General features: G+C 32.8%; 1 protein-coding gene and 1 long non-coding RNA gene across 13 annotated transcripts; one reads left to right on the top strand and one right to left on the bottom strand.

The window, feature by feature from the left end:
* Nucleotides 1-227: 227 nt before the first annotated feature.
* On the bottom strand, nt 228-6,788 carry LOC145822648 (uncharacterized). Of its 2 annotated transcripts, none has more exons than XR_014364265.1 (6): nt 6,576-6,788; nt 4,450-4,489; nt 1,685-1,797; nt 1,544-1,594; nt 671-744; nt 228-588 (listed from the first exon to the last, which is right to left on the bottom strand). It is a non-coding gene; the product is annotated as an uncharacterized LOC145822648 (long non-coding RNA). The 2 variants fall into 2 exon arrangements; XR_014364266.1 differs by having other exon boundaries at nt 1,468-1,594; nt 6,576-6,772.
* A 275-nt stretch (nt 6,789-7,063) lies between these two features.
* On the top strand, nt 7,064-13,211 carry LOC114299878 (26S proteasome non-ATPase regulatory subunit 12 homolog A-like). 11 transcript variants are annotated; one of them, XR_014364260.1, is made up of 7 exons: nt 7,079-7,811; nt 9,301-9,350; nt 10,172-10,242; nt 10,834-10,933; nt 11,034-11,310; nt 12,413-12,655; nt 12,805-13,211. XR_014364260.1 is itself a non-coding variant. In XM_082920216.1 (5 exons), the coding sequence occupies exons 2-4, from the start codon at nt 9,326-9,328 to the stop codon at nt 12,629-12,631; spliced, it is 315 nt and encodes a 104-aa protein (XP_082776342.1). In that variant the 5' UTR covers nt 7,201-7,811; nt 9,301-9,325; the 3' UTR covers nt 12,632-12,655; nt 12,805-13,211. The 11 variants fall into 11 exon arrangements, 1 of the variants encoding a protein (XP_082776342.1); XR_014364256.1 differs by having other exon boundaries at nt 7,064-7,811; nt 9,301-10,242; XR_014364261.1 differs by lacking the exon at nt 9,301-9,350 and having other exon boundaries at nt 7,082-7,811.
* The last annotated feature ends 5,040 nt before the right edge of the window (nt 13,212-18,251 follow it).

The following is an 18,251-nucleotide window of genomic DNA, read 5'->3' as shown; positions in this document are numbered from 1 at the left end:
TAATCCATAAATTCAACATGTCCATTCAATCCATAATCCATAATCCAACAAGTCCATTCAAGTCCATTCAGTCCATTCAATCAACATGTCTGGTATAAATTCAACATGTCTGACATCATAATTCAACAAGTCCATTCAATCCATATAAGAAATTCATAATTCAATCCATATATGTCTGACATCATAATTCAACAACAAATTCAACAATAATTTCAACCTATCAACAGTAATTGAAAATAGAAGTCCATTGAAGTTATAAAGTTCATTCAATCCATAAGGACATACATCAAGTCCATTCAATCCATAAGTACATCCATCAAATTCCCCAAAAGCTATGAACTCAGTAGTTTACATTATAAAATATAAAACAATACAAAATACAATGACATAAAGCACGACATTCAATTTCTTCTCCATCTTTTGAAGCCTTCTACCATGCTTCTGAAATTCATTATCCATCTCATAAACCCTTGTGCTTGGATCGTTAAATTCTTCGCTTCTTATAGATGTACGAGGTGCAACATTGGAGATCACGTCGTAGTCATCATCATCTACGAACTTGAAGTAATTGCAGTGTTCCTCACTAATCTACAATGCATGACAATCAGTTAATCAAATCAGGCTAATAAATTTGCAAACAAATTTCCAAACAAATTTCCATAGTACTTACATATTTTGATGGACACACAAAGTACACACGCCCTTTATTTCCATTTTGATTGGTTCGCACAATGTGTATGGCAGCTGTTCTCCCACAATCACAAAATCTTGGTATTAATCTTAAGTAGCTATTGTTACTAGAGGAAGAAGCCATTTTGTAATCTACATACAAAATAGAAAATATATATATATATATATATACATACATTAGTAAACATAGCTACTATGAATTAATAACTTAGAGATAAGCTTTTAGATGAATATCTGGGCTGAGAATGAGATTAGGGTTCAAGGACCAAAACATTTGCTACAATACAAGATAAATATATATAAATATATATATATATATACATACATTAGTAAACATATTAGATTAAGCCATAGATTTTAACTCAAGACAACATTGAACTTGTGCTTAGCTAAACTTGTTATTTTGACAAGAACAGTAAATAAAAAACAAAAATCAGCATAATCAAGACCTTAACAGCTATCCCATAATGCCCAAATTCAACAAGAAATTCAAAATCAAATTCTAAATCAAGTATAATCAAGTCCAGAATCAAGACCATTATAGAAATTCAAGAAATTCAACATTTCTGGTATTAAACTATGAACAAGTCCAGAACCCATAGAAGTCCATAACCTGTTCCGAATCTGTTCAAAACCTGTTCCATTATAGAAACCTGTTTCGAATGAACAAAAATCTATTCTGATAAATGGATAGATTCAGAATCTGATTTAGAACAGCTTTTGAACAGATTCAGAATCTGTATAGTGGAACCAATGAACAAAAATCATTATAGAAACCTGTTCTGAATCAAATTCCATTCAACCTGTAGAAGTCCATTCAAGAAATTCAAAATCAAATCAAATTCCATTCAACCTGTAGAAGTCCATTCAAGAAATTCAACCAGAGGCCCTGCTTTGCTTACTTCTACAATCAAATCAAATTAAACCCAAATCAAAATGTGAACATCATGCTAAAGATTATTTAAAAAAAAAAATAAAAGGACAAAAAAACAACCTCCTCGTCACGAAGCCAAACCCTCGACTTCTTCTACTTGTCTTGTCATAGTGCTTCACTTTATTAGCCACCTCTGATGGAGTCAGTTTTGCACCCCATTTATAGCAGAGATTCTAAAAGAAGAATGAAATCGTAACAAATAAAAAAAATATGAATAAATATATGGAGACTCATTAAGGCAATTCATTTGGGTTCTTTGGCATTTTTCTTAATTGACTTGGGTTATTTTTAGGTATTTGGATTGCTCTAAAACACACCCGCAAGTATAACTTTATACACTGTCCAACTTATAGCAAATAATTAATCAAACTTATAACTTTATAACTTTTTAATTAATCAAACTTCACAGAATTTTTTTGACTTATCCTCCTTGTATAAGTTAAGATCTATTCTTATAAATAAGTGATTTATACCCATCGAATTCTGACTCACACAACTCTAAACCTGGTGTTCATGTGCTTCAAATATATTCAAACTTGGCCACTGTTGGCAAGTGGGAGGAAGTGGTACCCATGTCAATTTAAATCAATCCACAAGACAAATTGATCCTGGCTGTTCTCTGATGAGTGAGAAGGCAGATAGCTTTAAATTTCCACTAGCCACAGTGCCTCATTCAGGTGGAATTTCTGGTAAGTTTTTTGAGGATTATTTGGGCTTTTAGAACATGATGAACATTCTTTGTGCATGATTCATATTGGATAAAATGTTTCTTTGACACTGTTTTGCTTTGCAGGAACATTGTTTGTTGGAATGTCAAGCCTAAGAATGTGGGTTCAAGTCTAAGGACCCCCACTTTGTGCAAGTAATGCCAGAAGTTAAAAGTCTGTACCCTATACCCAATTCATCCTTCCTAGCCACCAACACTGACTAATGGATTTTTAATGTCTTTTGATTTTCTTGTGCAGAATTTAGTTAAGGTTGACATGTTAATCTGAAAGCAAAAATCTGAATCATACATGGACGGAAAATTATGTTTGTCGATTCAAATCTTTAATACTGCGTTATGGGTAGAAATCTTTATGTCTCTTTGGTATGTATTGATTGCTCTCCTCTGAAAACTTGACCCTCGGCAATGTATGGACAACCTCAATGGGAAAGTTAACTGGAGTGATGAAATTTGTTTTCATGGAGAATGTAAGTAGAAGATAATTCATATATCACATAAGACTTTCCTCACCACCAATACAAGTGAAGGAAAAAAGATGTGATGCTTTATTACCACAGCTTCTTTGGTTGCTTTCTCAAATGAGAAAATTGTCCCCTCCTTATTAGAAGGCTGTATATGCCACCAAGAAGGCTGTGAGAATAGTATTTTCCAGAAATAATTGTTTACTATCAGCAAAATCTATGTTGAATACCAATAAGATTGAGCCACAAATGCAAAACAGCATTGACTTTTTCTTTATCTTTGGTAATAAACAATTATTACAAGGTCTCCTAATATTCATGTGACTTAATCAAGGGGTAACATGTCAGCCACCAACTTTGGGAATCTAGGACTGACATGCTGCATGTCACAGAAAGTTTAGGTTATCACATATTATTCTAGGATATCTGTGCTTGTCAGAAGAACATCAATTAATGGATTTTTTTGAAAAATTACTAGGCACTTGATTTTTGATACTATTTAGGTTATCTTCATGATAAATCACGCAAATTTGTGCAAATATTCATATATTTATCATGTCATCATAAACAGAATTATATAAAATTTTGAAAAATTACTAGGCACTTGATTTTTGATACTACAATTCCCCCTGTGATTCTACCATAGAAAAACATGGACTTTACACTCAAATTGATACACCCAGTTTAGTACTTAAATAAGTTACACTCAAATGGACTTGTAATAAAGCTGAAAAATAGCAATAATATGGATAAAACTTAACTGCTATTTGAATATATTGACTGAATTTAGGCAAACATTGCATGATTATTTCTAAACCAAAATCAAACAACAAACACAACCAAAAAATAAAAGGAAAAAATACATCGAACTCCAGATGTATGCAAGAACGATCAAACTCGGGTTTGTGAAGTTCTCTCTGAACAACAACATTAACTCTTTAAACAATTCAAAACACTTAAAGGCTAGTAAAAATATAAACAGTAATAACAATGACATAAAAAATAAAATAAAAAAACACTCTACCCTTAGTATCTATGTACATCCACTCAAGCTATAGAAATCAGAATTTAATACATGAACCTTTCTATTCTCCAAAACAAATTTGCATTTTGTTTGTGTCACCAAATGAAGCTTAGCTTTAGCAGAGTGTAACTTAGTCACTAGGTTCTTCACTACATCATTCTGAAATTCCAAAGACAAATGAAACACTGAAACTCCATAATAGCCAAAAGGATCATGAAATGATGTCTATACCACATTTTTTGAAATGATATAGCTCTTAACACTACACTTCCCTGTAAGTTAATTTCAATAAGTTAGAACAACTTACCTTGTTCATAAGATTTTTATTTATATTTGTGAATGGGGGGACTACTACTCAAAATCGGGCAATTGTTTGGGATTAAATGTAGTTATGGTAGTTTATTAGCTTGAAACAGGAAAACACTATCAATTCAAAAAAAAATTTCTTCATGATAATTCCAGGTCAGCTATCATACTGTTCAGATGGTTGTCATGTTTTCCCATCAAAATAAAATCACCATTGAAACAGCATGCAACAGTAACAGATCATAAGCAAATTTTCATAAATGCCATCTAACATTAAGAAAAACTTCTTTTTAATCACACATCATACCTTCAGTTTCACCTATTTGCTCACCAGTTTTATCCTTGATCTGCACGGATTAAAATCAGTATCATTAGAAGAATTTTTGTTTGGAAGTAAAGAGTTAAATATAATGTTTTTTTTTTATAAATAATCAAACTTTATTAAAAAAGCATCAAGGCGATACAAAGAGTTAAATAGACCAACCAACAACAAGACACAACACCCAGAGCAGGAATACTTATGCAGAGCAGGCATCTCACATTACTGAGACAACAACCAGACACAACACCCAGAGCAGGAATACTTATGAAGAAGTTCCTTGAACATATGTAATTGTCAGAGGACATATAGGGTTAGGTTTTGGAATGAACGTAGGCTGCCAGAAGAGAGGGGGCAGGGGTTGCTCTTGAGAGAGAACTTGTTCAAACTCAGAATTCTGCAAGGGGTAACCTCCAAGTTTGGAGGTTTTGAGGTCAAGTACTAGTACACACAATTGATTGGAGATTGTAAGTATTTTTTCCTTGTAAAGGGATATCAAATCCAAACTAACAATGTGTTTATGTGTGTCTACGAGATAGACATGTATTCTAAATGTCCAAAGTCCACCTAAAAACGTCTAAAAATATAATAGGGCATGTCTGAATGGGTGCCCAACACATGTCCAACATGGACATGGAACCTTTTTAGAAGAATCCATGCTTCTTAGATTTAGCTAGATTCTTGTACTTGTATGGGATGATAGCATGTGTTTCCCTTGGACTTTCTACATGAGTTGTATCCACTTTTAGCACCTTTTGTAAATCTATCTCTTATTAATAAAAACACATAACCAGATCCTCTAGAAATCCTTGATCATGTGAAGATTAACAATACACTTGAAAGTCCAATATCAACTATAAAAGGTGTTCTGAAGGATTCCAAGGAAAAGGACTTGAGTTTTAATAAAGAGGAGCTAAGAAAAGTTGAAGAAAGGTTGAAACTTGAATTTATCGAATTCTATCAGAAGCTTCGTCTCCTAAAGAATTACAGGTAATAAACCGAACATGGTCAATGTGAATTCGGTTGTGGAAAGATGTTCATGGTTTTTTATTTTATTATTTTTTGTTTTCTCATTTTCACATTTTTCCCTTCTGACTTGTCAATTATTATATACTTCTTGTTTTGCAAATGAATGAACCAGCTTTATGAACCTCTCATCATTTTCCAAGATCATGAAAAAAATCCAAGAAGGTCAGAATTTGAATTAATGAATAGTACATAGAAAGAGAAACATTACTGTGGATTACTAAAATAGTTATGTGAATTGTTGTCAATTGAAAAAAGAAGGGCGTCAATAATTTCAAATAATTCAAAACCTACAAATTAACAAAACTCATCACAGAATTACCTACAATGTTGCTTAAATTTTCTTACATGTGGGAGATGCAAGATAATGCATTAAAATACAGGACATCCAACAAAAGAAAGGGAATTTCTATTACTTAGCAAATGAGCAATTCTGGCATGAATTTAGACCATGTCTAGCAGGGACATCATTATCATTTATCATTCATTACAAGAACCAAGGATGTGAAATGCAAAACAAGGGCATCATTGTCATTTATCAGTCATTATCCTTGCAATAACTTTGTGATTGGAGAAAAGGGGGGAAGATTAATCTGATTTTATAATTATCCAATCCTGCTGCTCCTTTAAAAAAAAAAAAAAAAAAAAAAAAAAAAAAAAACGCAAACAAAACAATAAAGAAAAAACTAGCCATTGTGGCATTTTATCAAACAGCTAGCAGACCCATAATCAGAAGCATGAGACTTTACTCTCTGTGTGTGTAGAATCACCAACAATTTATTCACTTCAATGATGATATTGGGTAGAATATGAATATCATAATCAAAATACATAACATGTTAATCATTCTGTTTTCTATATTTTTTTTCCCAAATTAAAATCATTCAAGTTATTCATGGAACCCTTTAAAGTAGAGAAGGTTTGGAGATGTTAGAACTAATGAATGGAATGACTTTAATCTCATCTTAACAACGAATTCCATTTACAGAAACACGTCCGAAAACAGAGTGAGGGTAGAGAATGAGAAACCCAGAGACCAAAAGAGAGAGAGAGGGGTAGAGAAAGAGAAACAGAGACAACAAACTGACCTAGAACTCACGGTGGTGTTGTAGCTTGATGTCGGTGCATGATGAACTCACGGTGTGGAGGATGAATCGTCCTCACGGTGGAGGATGAGCTCACGTTGTTCTCTGCTACTGCTTTGTGAAAGAACTATGGATAGATTATTAGGGCACAAAGTTCTAACCAAGGAGTTGAAAACAATTTAGGCGCTAAATCAGAATTTTTTTAGTGCTTTAATTTTGGGTTTATGTAAAGACATGGAAAAATATGAAAAAAAATAAAAATAAATCATAATTCATAAATTGGACGGGTAATGTGAAATTATTCCTGCTAAAAAATAAATTTGTGTGTTTTATGAAATTTTTTAATCGTTAAAATTATAATTTGTTGTAGTGAGAGAGAGATATGAGAGGAAAACTGATAAACACAAAAAAAAAAAAAAAAAAAAAAAAAGAGAAAAAACTAGTAGAGGATTTTTTTTCATTACTGCCCAATTTGTCAAAACACTACAACAAAATGCACATTCGGCGACCAAAATTGGCGACTAAAAAAAATTTAGTCGCCAAAAGTTATGAAATTGGCGACCAACTAATTTTTTTAGTCGCCAAAAGTAAAATATTTAGCTACTAATTATTATTAGTCGGGGTATATTGGTTTTTGACGACTAAAAAAAATTTCAGTCGCTAAAAATGCTAGAATTGGCGACCAAAAAAAAATTTAGTCGCCGTATATTAAGTTTTGGCTACTAAAATCATTTTGTCGCCGAAAGAAAAATGAAAAATTAATTTTTTACCTTTGGCGACCAAAATTTTGGTCGCCAAACGTTTATTTTCAGCGACAAAAAATAATCTTGGTCGCTGTATGTTGAGTTTTGGCTACTAAACCATTTAGTCGCCTATTGAAAATTAAAAAATAATTTTTTTACCTTTGGCGACCAAAATTTTAGTCGCCAAAAATTTTTTTTATTGTTATTTGGCGACCAAAAATATATTTAGTCGCGAAAGGTTGAAATTTTTGTTTTAGAGGGAAACAAATTATTTTTGGCGCCCGATCTATTTACACTCTGTTCTGTCTCTCACACACACAGACACACGATATACACTTCTATGTCAAACACTAGCAAGCCTCACCCTCACCATCCCTGCTAACAGTTGCCATCGAACTTCCACCACCGACCATCGCGGCTCTCGCTACCGCCGCTGACCATCGCGGCTCTCGCCACCGTCGCTCACCATCGCGGCCTCCCTCCCAGCCACATTCAGGTTTCTCTCTCTCTCTCTCTCTCTCTCTCTCTCTCTCTTCCTCTATTTCCCCATTTCACCATCTCCGATCTAGGGTTTTATTAGGTAGATAGCAATTGATTTAAGGTACTGAACAATTTAAGAATATTATTAGTAGGTAAGTTAATGGAAAATTTTTCGACTCAATTCGGTGAAGTCCTCTTCGCTTAATAGGATTGAAATTTGTTCTGTATTCTACATATGGATTTTGATTTTTTTATTATTTTTTGAGTTTTATATTTCAAATCCTACTCAATTTAAGCAAATGGGTTTCAATTTGATTTGTTTTTTTATTATAAAAAAATGGTCTTGCTTTGATTTGGTGGAGGTAATCGTCTTGTTTCAAATCCTCTTCGCTTAATCGTCTTGTTTTTTTATTATATTTCAAATCCTCTTCGCTTAATCGCTTAATCGTCTTGTTTTTTTATTATATTTCAAATCCTCTTCGCTTAATCGTCTTGTTTTTTTTTTCAATTTGATTTGTTTTTTTATTTCAAATCCTTCTCAATGAGCTTGGTTTGAATTATTATTATTTATTTTTTTGGTGGTTGGTAATTTCTGATGCTCTCACTGATTCTGTTAGAAGTAATGAATGGTGTTGGTGTTAATTTATTTGTTTTATTGTGTGCATAATTCATTCATTTTTAACATACTGAATTGATTTAAAATTTGTGTGTGCAATGAAAACCTGGCTCATTTCTGATTAAGAAAAAGAAAAGAAAAGAAAAGAAGAAACTTGTGGCACCATGGGAAAATTTTAATGGATGGTGGAACCATGTGTTATCACAAATTATCATGGTGATTTGGTTGGCAATAACATTATCAACAATAGAATCTTGTCCTTTTTGTTTGGTGAATTTGATTTTGAGGGAAGTTACTTAGTTGTGTCCAAGTGTTTAGGTGTTGCCATCATTTGTTTTGGAATGTCTGATTTTCTTAATTCAAGATTTTTTTAATATTATTATTGAATTCATGTTAAATTTTTTATGTGCATAAAAAGTTTGGGTAATTTTTGATTAAGAAAGATAAAAAATAAAATCTGCGGGTATGTGGCATCATGGGAATCATTTTTGATTAAGAAAGATAAACTTTTGTTGCTTGATAGCATGAACTCTTGCCATGGCACTAGGCAATTATTAGTTGAAGCACATGTAGAAGTAATCTTTGGCAAATTTATGGAATCTACAATTTTGCTTCCAGCTAACTATTAATTTGAAGCTGTCTTGGTGAAATAATTCATGCTGATATGGGAAGAGATGAATGCTTGTACTTTGTCATGTACTGTTACTTTCAAACTGCATTTAGTAGTTTAAATTCTGTGAGATGGAAAATCTATGGAAAATCTATGCCAGAGAAGTGAAATAGAGTTGCAGTTGCAAGAGTGATGAAGCATTAATTATGTTGTCATTGTATTTCTTTGTATGAAGATATGATATTAATTATGTTGCCTTCTTGTTTCTTTCTATAATAGTGGATTGGAATTGGGCCCTCACAAAATGATGGTGGGAACTGCTATTAGTGGTAAGGCTTTAAGGTGTGGATTGTGGGATAGATATGTTATCCACGTTCTTAATGAGGAACAACTATTGGTGTTGTTTGTATGGTTGTGGGTGTGCATTTATGGCTTTGATTTTGACTCAAATGGTTGCTATATTTGATTGGTTTACATACTCCCCACAGTGAAAATTTTTCCATTGAAAAGCCTTTTGCTAGTTAAAAATTTTGAGTTCAGAAAATGATTTCCACTTGAATTCCTATAGGACAACAATGCATTAAACTTAACCGAAAAAGGGCGTTAAGGGGGCGAAAATGCGAATCAGCCCCCGAACGACTGTACAGATGTCACGGCTACCTTTCCCGTCAAAAATAGGACCTGTGACAACAGACAGAATGTAATTAGCACACGTAGTTTGGGAGTTAGAGTCGAAAATGCATTAAACTTAGTCGAAAAAAAGCGTTTTGGGGGCGAAAATTCATAACAGCCCCCGAACCACCGTGTGACTCACACGGACAGTTTCCCCATGACAAATAGGACTTGTGAGAACTGACGGAATGTAATTCGGACCCGTAAGTAGGGAGTTAGAGCCGAATACGCACTAAAGTGGGTCAAAGCGCTAAAGATATTTGAAGTGGATTTTATTATTATTATTATTATTATTATTATTATTATTATTTTTTCTTGGTCTTATCATGGAAGGGGATTTCAATGGGACATCAAAATGCATCAAATTGGTTTTGATTTCAATGGGACATCATGATGCTAGTCTTGTGTGCTCTAGAAAGTGGGTTTAGAAAATGATCTTCTATATCATTTCCTTATTTTATTTTGTTTTATTTTACAGGGATTGAAGTCAAACCTGGCTCACAATACACTTGCCAACTTGATCCGGGAGTAAAGCTTCACATATCTCAGGTTTATTTTCCTTTCTCAAACTAATGCTTCTTTCCTAGATTCAACCATATATAGTCAACAAAACTCTGGTTTTAGATCCCAAATTTCTCAAGGTTTTATTTATTTTTAAAAAAATTTATGTATATATATGTTACGATTTGATGGAATGTTTTGTAAAAGACACCCAATAATAGGTTGTGGTATAATTTTATTGAGACATAAAGATCTCTAATTTGCTAAATATTGGGCACATTTTGCATCTTTTTTCTTTGGTTGTGATAAAAAGAAGCAAGGTTTTCTTTCAGTTAATTAAAGAAAATTCTAGCGTTACCCTCATTACAGAGATTCTTATAAATTAGTGGTAAGAACCTTAATCCAGTAACTGTCTAAAGCAGCAGAGTCGATGGCAGATGGCAGGACCCAGATACTTGACTTGTACCTTTTATGGTGATACTGATTTCTCACTAGTTTTTCAAACAGACCTAGAAAATGATTTATGAAAACCATGTCAATGTAGACATGTTAGAGCAGTTTCAGATGAAAGCTGTATATGTATTTGTTTTTTGCCCAAATTTTTTGGATTTAATTTGTTGCAATTTCTTGTATATGAAGGTACTACTCACACAGCAATGATTACCTTGAAATATGTCGCTGTTACAAGGCAATATATGAGATTCCCTCTGTGAGAAGAGAGCCAGCTAAGTGGATACCGGTAAAGAAACTTAACTTGTGCTTCCTTAGAGATAAAAAAGAAAAGAAAATGCTTTCCTTTTTTTTGACTATCTAATAAAGAAATTCTCACACTTCTCCAGGTTATCAATTGTAAGAAGGGAAAGATTGCAATACAGCGGCAGTCTAAACATAATATGTTTCATCTAAGGAGCTTTTGTAAACCAAACTCCTCTCTTAAAAATAGAAATTCTCATAATATGTTTCAGGTTCTTCTTTTTGTAATCATCCCATTGGGATCAATTCACCTTGCGTATGTTATTCATAGGTCAAACAACTTCAATAAAACACATCAGCACTAGTGAGAAATCTAAGATGTCATTCTTCTGCTCCACAAAAAATAACATGACAGAAAGGCAGGTGAGAAACTAATACTAATTCTCCTGTATCCCCCACAATGAATCTCCTCAGTGTACCTCCGTCTTCAACACACCTCACAACTGGTAACACCTCCATGACTAGAATAAGAGAAGTGGGCATAGTTGCTTAAAATCCCTTAAACTTGAGAAAAAAAACCCTTTCCTTTTGCCAGTGATTAGGATAGAGAATTTCACCTTGGAGATAGCACCAATAAACTAATCATTACCAAAATGTGTAATATCTACCACCATGATGTTTTAGTGATCGGTGAAATAACTGGTACTTCGATACTCTTCTCAAACTCTCCATGCCCATAGCCTTTGGACATCTATTAATCTTGTGCAAGTGTGATGTTTTAGCGTGTGCATATTGAAGCTACATTTTGCAAAATACTATTTCTATCTATGGAAATTAGTTACCCTGCTAATGTCTTTGATTCTATTGAGTTTCTATTGCCCTATACAGGAATTTGTGTACTCTTTTTATTTTTCTTTTTTTCTTTAAAACGCACTCTCTTCTTTTGATTTCCTATTTTCAGCTTTTTGTTAGGCCTATTTGATATTTGTTGCGGTCAATAATTTGAAATTCCCTCATTTAAGAACAATGAATTTATACTCCTTCTATTCTTTTGTTTATATTGTATTAGATGATACATAGTATAAAACATCACATGTGATATATAACTTTTTATTGACAATTATACTATCTCAAACAACTAGTACTTACTATTAAGCTTTTCCATACTGTTCCTTAAGTGCAGGCTGCCAGTTTTGCAACAACACCCCCCCCCCCCCAACAATGCGAAGGGAAATAATAATAAAAAATACAAAACAGAGGAACAAAAAAAAGAAAAAGAAAAGCAGAACCCTTTAAAATGGGAGCTATTATTAATCTTATCTGGAGGGTGCTTGTTTTAATTCCTTTACCTCTGTAGATTACTGCATACTGCACTTCAAGTTTGTTTGCTGCAATAGTTTTTTTTTGGGTTGACACACCTGTGTATGACAATATTCTTCATATCTTGTTGCTTATTGTTGTGATGTTGCATGTATCTGAATCCATGTGTTTTATGAAGAGTTACATATTTGTCTCTCTTTCTCAGGAAGTTGAGAAGCATCTTTCAGAGATGGTTGTCTCTAAAGCGCTGGTAGCAAAGATTGATCGGCCAATGGGTATAGTCTGTTTCCAGGCAGCAAAGGACAGCAATGACATTTTGAATTCATGGGCTATGAACTTGGAGAAGTTGCTTGACCTTGTGGAGAAGAGTTGCCACCAAATCCACAAGGAAACTATGGTTCACAAAGCTGCCTTGAAAGTTTGAAAATGCTGATGGCACTAATTGCAAGTACACTTCTCTATTCATTGTGTCTATGCTATTAGCATAAACATATATATATATATATATATATAATATTACATCAAATGAATTAAAATTTGCTACTTTGGTAGTAGTGATATAATTTGTTTTTTGACTTGTCATTTAATTCTTTGCAGGGTGTGCTCTGCTGTGTTTTGAGGACCTATTGACAGAAACCAAAATGGGTTGGTCTTGTTGCAGCGGGAAGAGATTATTATGTGCTTTTATCTGTTTCCTCCATCCTTCGGCTTTATTAAAAGATTGATTAAAGATTCCACATGGTTTCTGCCTTTAAGTCTTTTGTGCTTTTTATTAGTGTTTTTTCTCAGTTGATTTACTCATTGGGATGATAGATTGGTAGTTGTGATATGAAAATTAGCAGGCCTATGGTATTTGTTGTCTACAGTAAAATGATTTGTGAATCAGATGTGGATTATGTTTCACTTCTATAGTTCACAAAGTGGATATTTCTTTTTTGTATACGGAGGACATCATTTTTGTATGATTATCTATTTGTATGGAATTATTATTTTGGGTTGGATTATATTTGGTTTGTATAGAATTTGATGTTACAAGACCAAATTTTTGGATGGTTGAAAGTGAAATAGAAATAGACATATGTATTGTTTTGTTTATATACAGGGTGCAGGTTGCACGAAATAAATACAGATTGTGCAGAAATTAATAATAATAATAATAAAAAAATAACAGTAAATAAAGTTTTTGGTGACTAAATGTTTAGTAGCCAAAAAAACTAAATAAAACTTGTTGGCTACTAAAAATTTAGTAGCCAAAAACAAACTAAAGATTTTTTGGCGACTAAAAATTTAGTAGTAAAAAATATATGAGACTTTAAGCGACTAAATAGTTTAGTAGCTAAAAAAAAATGAAAATTAATTTTTTTTGGCTACTAAATATTTAGTAGCTAATAATAAATGATACTTTGGGCGACTAAAAATTTTAGTCGCTAAAAATAAAATTAATTTTATTTGGAAACTTTTGGTGACTAAATATTTAGTCGCCAATTTATGATTTTTGGCTACTAAAAAATATTTAGTCGCCAATACCTCGTACTTTTCCCTACTAAAACATTAGTAGCCATTTATAGGACTTTTGGCGACTAAATTTTTTTTAGTCGCCAAAACCTTCCCCGACCGTGTTCCCGCGACAAATCTAGCGACCAAAATATTTAGTCGGGAAAAGGCTTCGGCGACTAAAATCCTTACTTTTGGCGACTAAAACTTTAGTCGCCAAAAATGCATTTTCTTGTAGTGAAATTTTCCATCCAAAATTAGTGACAAAATAATTTTCTCAGTAAAAGGTCTCAAAATATTAAAAATTATTAGTAACGAAAATATATTTCTCACCAAATAATCTTAAAATATTTAAAATCAAGTTTTTTTTTAAAAACAAAATGTAAAATTATTGGTGACGAAAATACATTCCTCACTAATAATTTTATAATTAGTGACAAATTTTTTTCTCACCAAAAGTCTCAAAATTTTGGCGCCACCAAAAAAATTTGGCGGAAAAGCCTTCAATGACGAAACTTAATTTTTTCTCACCTAAAAAGAAGTATTTATTGACGCAAATAAATTTCATCACCTATTATTTTTATTTTTTTATTATATGTGACAAAATTTTATAATTCGTCATAAATTGTTCTTATTTAGTGACGAAATTTATTTTCTTCACTACTTTTTATCACCATAGGTTACTTTTGTTATAGTGAAAACAGTGTAACTAAGCATATGAGTAATGAATTTTTGAATACTACAACTGTTAGAATACTCACTGGATTCAAGAATCCCCTCACAAAAGTTGCATGGGTATGTTGTAACTGCCTATTAGGAATTAAAAATGTAGGCGTAAAGTTGAGGAGGCTGACGCTGCTGCTGCTCCGACGCTACTCCTCCGCCGCTCGACGTCGATCGATCGATCGAGAGAGAGAGAGAGAGAGAGAGGGGTAAGAAGAGATTAGGGATTTTTGGGTTTGAGATTGGGGATTTTTTTTGTGTTTTTTTTTGGGGGTGGGGGGGATGAAAAAAAAAGGAACGGAGGAGCGGGAATGGAAAAAAAAAAGGGGACGGGAATAAAAAATAAAAAAATATATATATTTTTTAGTCACATATGAAATTTAAATAATAAAATAATGTCATTTAATTTATTTTATTTTTTTTTTGCGGCAGGAGTTGTTGTCATCAAAAAAATTTTTTTTTGTTAAACTATATTTTTTTTTGTAGTTAATGACTTTTTAAAAAAAAAATATTATTATTATTTATTTGGTAGAAGTAGGGGTAATATTTTAATGAAAAATATTTTTCACTAAAATAAAAGTTAATTTTTTGTTGTCAATGAAAAATATTTTTCTGCGGCCTATTTTTTTTTTTTTTGTTACTAAAAATGATGAACTAAATTTTTTTGGTAGAGGAAAGGGAGCGGCAATAGTAGTGAAGATGGTGATAGTGATGGTGAAAGAGATTAGTAGTGAAGTTGTGGTAGTGGTAGTGTAAATGGAGTGACAAGGGTGAATGAGAGATAATGGTAATAGTAGTGGCAGTAGTGGTAGTGGTGGTAATGAAGTGGTGGCGATGGCAGTAGTAATAGTAGTCGTAGAGGTGAAGTGGCGACAGTGGAAGTAGTGGTGGTGGTGGAATAGCGTTTGTAGTAGTGGTGAAGGTGGTAGAGGAGATGGGTGGTGAGAGAGATAAATGAGTGAGAGACAGATAGAGGGAAAGAGAGAGACAGAGTGATGAGAGAGAGAGAGAGAAAGAACGCAAACACAGTGGGAGAGAGAGAGAGAACAACGCAAACAGAGAAGACGGGAGTGAGAGAGTGAACAACGCAAACACAGTGGGAGAGAGAGAGAGAAAGAAAGAAAAAGAGATAGAGAGTGAGAGACAAAAAAGAGATATAGAGAGAAGAGAGATGAACGAGAGAGATAGAGAGAAGAGAGATGAGCGAGAGAGACATAAAGAGAAGAGAGATAAACGAGAGAGACAGAGAGAAAGATAGAAAGAAGAGAGATATGTGATTATTAGTTATAAGATATGTGATATTAGTTATGATCAAAGTGATGTGGTTATGAGCAAAAGGGTGTTGATTATGAGATATGTAATGTTGGTTATGAGTCAACGGGGGATTGGTTATAAGATGTGGTTATGAGTTATATGGGTAGTAATTATGAGATATGTGATTAATGTTATGAGATATGTGATATTGGTTATGATCAAAGTGGTGTGATTATGAGCTAAAGGATATTGGTTATGAGATGTAGTTATGAGATATGTGATTGTAGTTATGAAATATATGATGTTGGTTATCAACAAAATGGTGCTGGTTATGAGATGTGGTTATGAGATATGTGATGTTAATTATGATCAAAGTGGTGTGGCTATGAGCCAAAGGGTGTTATGAGATATGTGATTAGTGGTTATGATATATTAGTGGTTATAAGTAAAGTGGTATGGTTATGAGCCAAAGAGTATTGATTATGAGATATATGACTAATGATTATGAGATATGTGATGTTAATTATGATCAAAGTGGTGTGGCTATGAGCCAAAGGGTGTTATGAGATATGTGATTAGTGGTTATGATATATTAGTGGTTATAAGTAAAGTGGTATGGTTATGAGCCAAAGAGTATTGATTATGAGATATATGACTAATGATTATGAGATATGTGATGTTAATTATGATCAAAGTGGTGTGGCTATGAGCCAAAGGGTGTTATGAGATATGTGATTAGTGGTTATGATATATGTGATGTTAGTTATGAGCCAAAGAGTGTTGGTTATGAGATATGTGGGTAATGGTTATGAGATATATGATTGTTGTTTATGAGACATGTGATTTTGGTTGTGAGCAAAGTGGTGTAGTTATGAGTCAAAAGAGTGTTTGGTTATGAGATATGTGATTATTAGTTATAAGATATGTGATATTGATTATGATCAAAGTGATATGGTTATGAGCAAAAGGTTGTTGATTATGAGATATGTAATGTTGGTTATGAGTCAAAGGGGGATTGGTTATAAGATGTGGTTATGAGTTATATGGGTAGTAATTATGAGATATGTGATTAATGTTATGAGATATGTGATATTGGTTATGATCAAAGTGGTGTGATTATGAGCTAAAGGATATTGGTTATGAGATGTAGTTATGAGATGTGTGATTGTAGTTATGAAATATATGATGTTGGTTATCAACAAAATGGTGCTGGTTATGAGATGTGGTTATGAGATATGTGATGTTAATTATGATCAAAGTGGTGTGGCTATGAGCCAAAGGGTGTTATGAGATATGTGATTAGTGGTTATGATATATGTGATGTTAGTTATGAGCCAAAGAGTGTTTGTTATGAGCTATGTGGGTAATGGTTATGAGATATATGATTGTTGTTTATGAGACATGTGATTTTGGTTATGAGTAAAGTGGTGTAGTTATGAGTCAAAAGAGTGTTTGGTTATGAGATATGTGATTATTAGTTATAAGATATGTGATATTGGTTATGATTAAAGTGATGTGGTTATGAGCAAAAGGGTGTTGATTATGAGATATGTAATGTTGGTTATGAGTCAAAGGGGGATTGGTTATAAGATGTGGTTATGAGTTATATGGGTAGTAATTATGAGATATGTGATTAATGTTATGAGATATGTGATATTGGTTATGATCAAAGTGGTGTGATTATGAGCTAAAGGATATTGGTTATGAGATATAGTTATGAGATATGTGATTGTAGTTATGAAATATATGATATTGGTTATCAACAAAATAGTGCTGGTTATGAGATGTGGTTATGAGATATGTGATGTGATGAATTATGATCAAAGTGGTGTGGCTATGAGCCAAAGGGTGTTATGAGATATGTGATTAGTGGTTATGATATATGTGATGTTAGTTATGAGCCAAAGAGTGTTGGTTATGAGATATGTGGGTAATGGTTATGAGATATATGATTGTTGTTTATGAGACATGTGATTTTGGTTATGAGCAAAGTGGTGTAGTTATGAGTCAAAAGAGTGTTTGGTTATGAGATATGTGATTATTAGTTATAAGATATGTATATTGGTTATGATCAAAGTGATGTGGTTATGAGCAAAAGGGTGTTGATTATGAGATATGTAATGTTGGTTATGAGTCAAAGGGGGATTGGTTATAAGATGTGGTTATGAGTTATATGGGTAGTAATTATGAGATATGTGATTAATGTTATGAGATATGTGATATTGGTTATGATCAAAGTGGTGTGATTATGAGCTAAAGGATATTGGTTATGAGATATAGTTATAAGATATGTGATTGTAGTTATGAAATATATGATATCGGTTATCAACAAAATGGTGCTGGTTATGAGATGTGGTTATGAGATATGTGATGAGAGCTCATAACTAAGTTATGATTAATTTGATTCTAGTTATGAACAAATATGATTTTGGCTCATAACTAGAAAAAGTGACCTGCTTACCAGGTCACTTTTAATGATGTGGCTCAATCTGAACCATTGATTTTTTATGTACCATACATTTTTTAAACAAAATGTACTATAGACTTTCCCTATTTATGCTTGATCATGTGGA

This window comes from Camellia sinensis, chromosome 3, assembly GCF_055761805.1.
Source record: "Camellia sinensis isolate YWXY chromosome 3, ASM5576180v1, whole genome shotgun sequence".
NCBI classification, from domain to species: Eukaryota; Viridiplantae; Streptophyta; class Magnoliopsida; order Ericales; family Theaceae; genus Camellia; species Camellia sinensis.
This window is presented reverse-complemented; position numbering and strand designations above follow the sequence as displayed.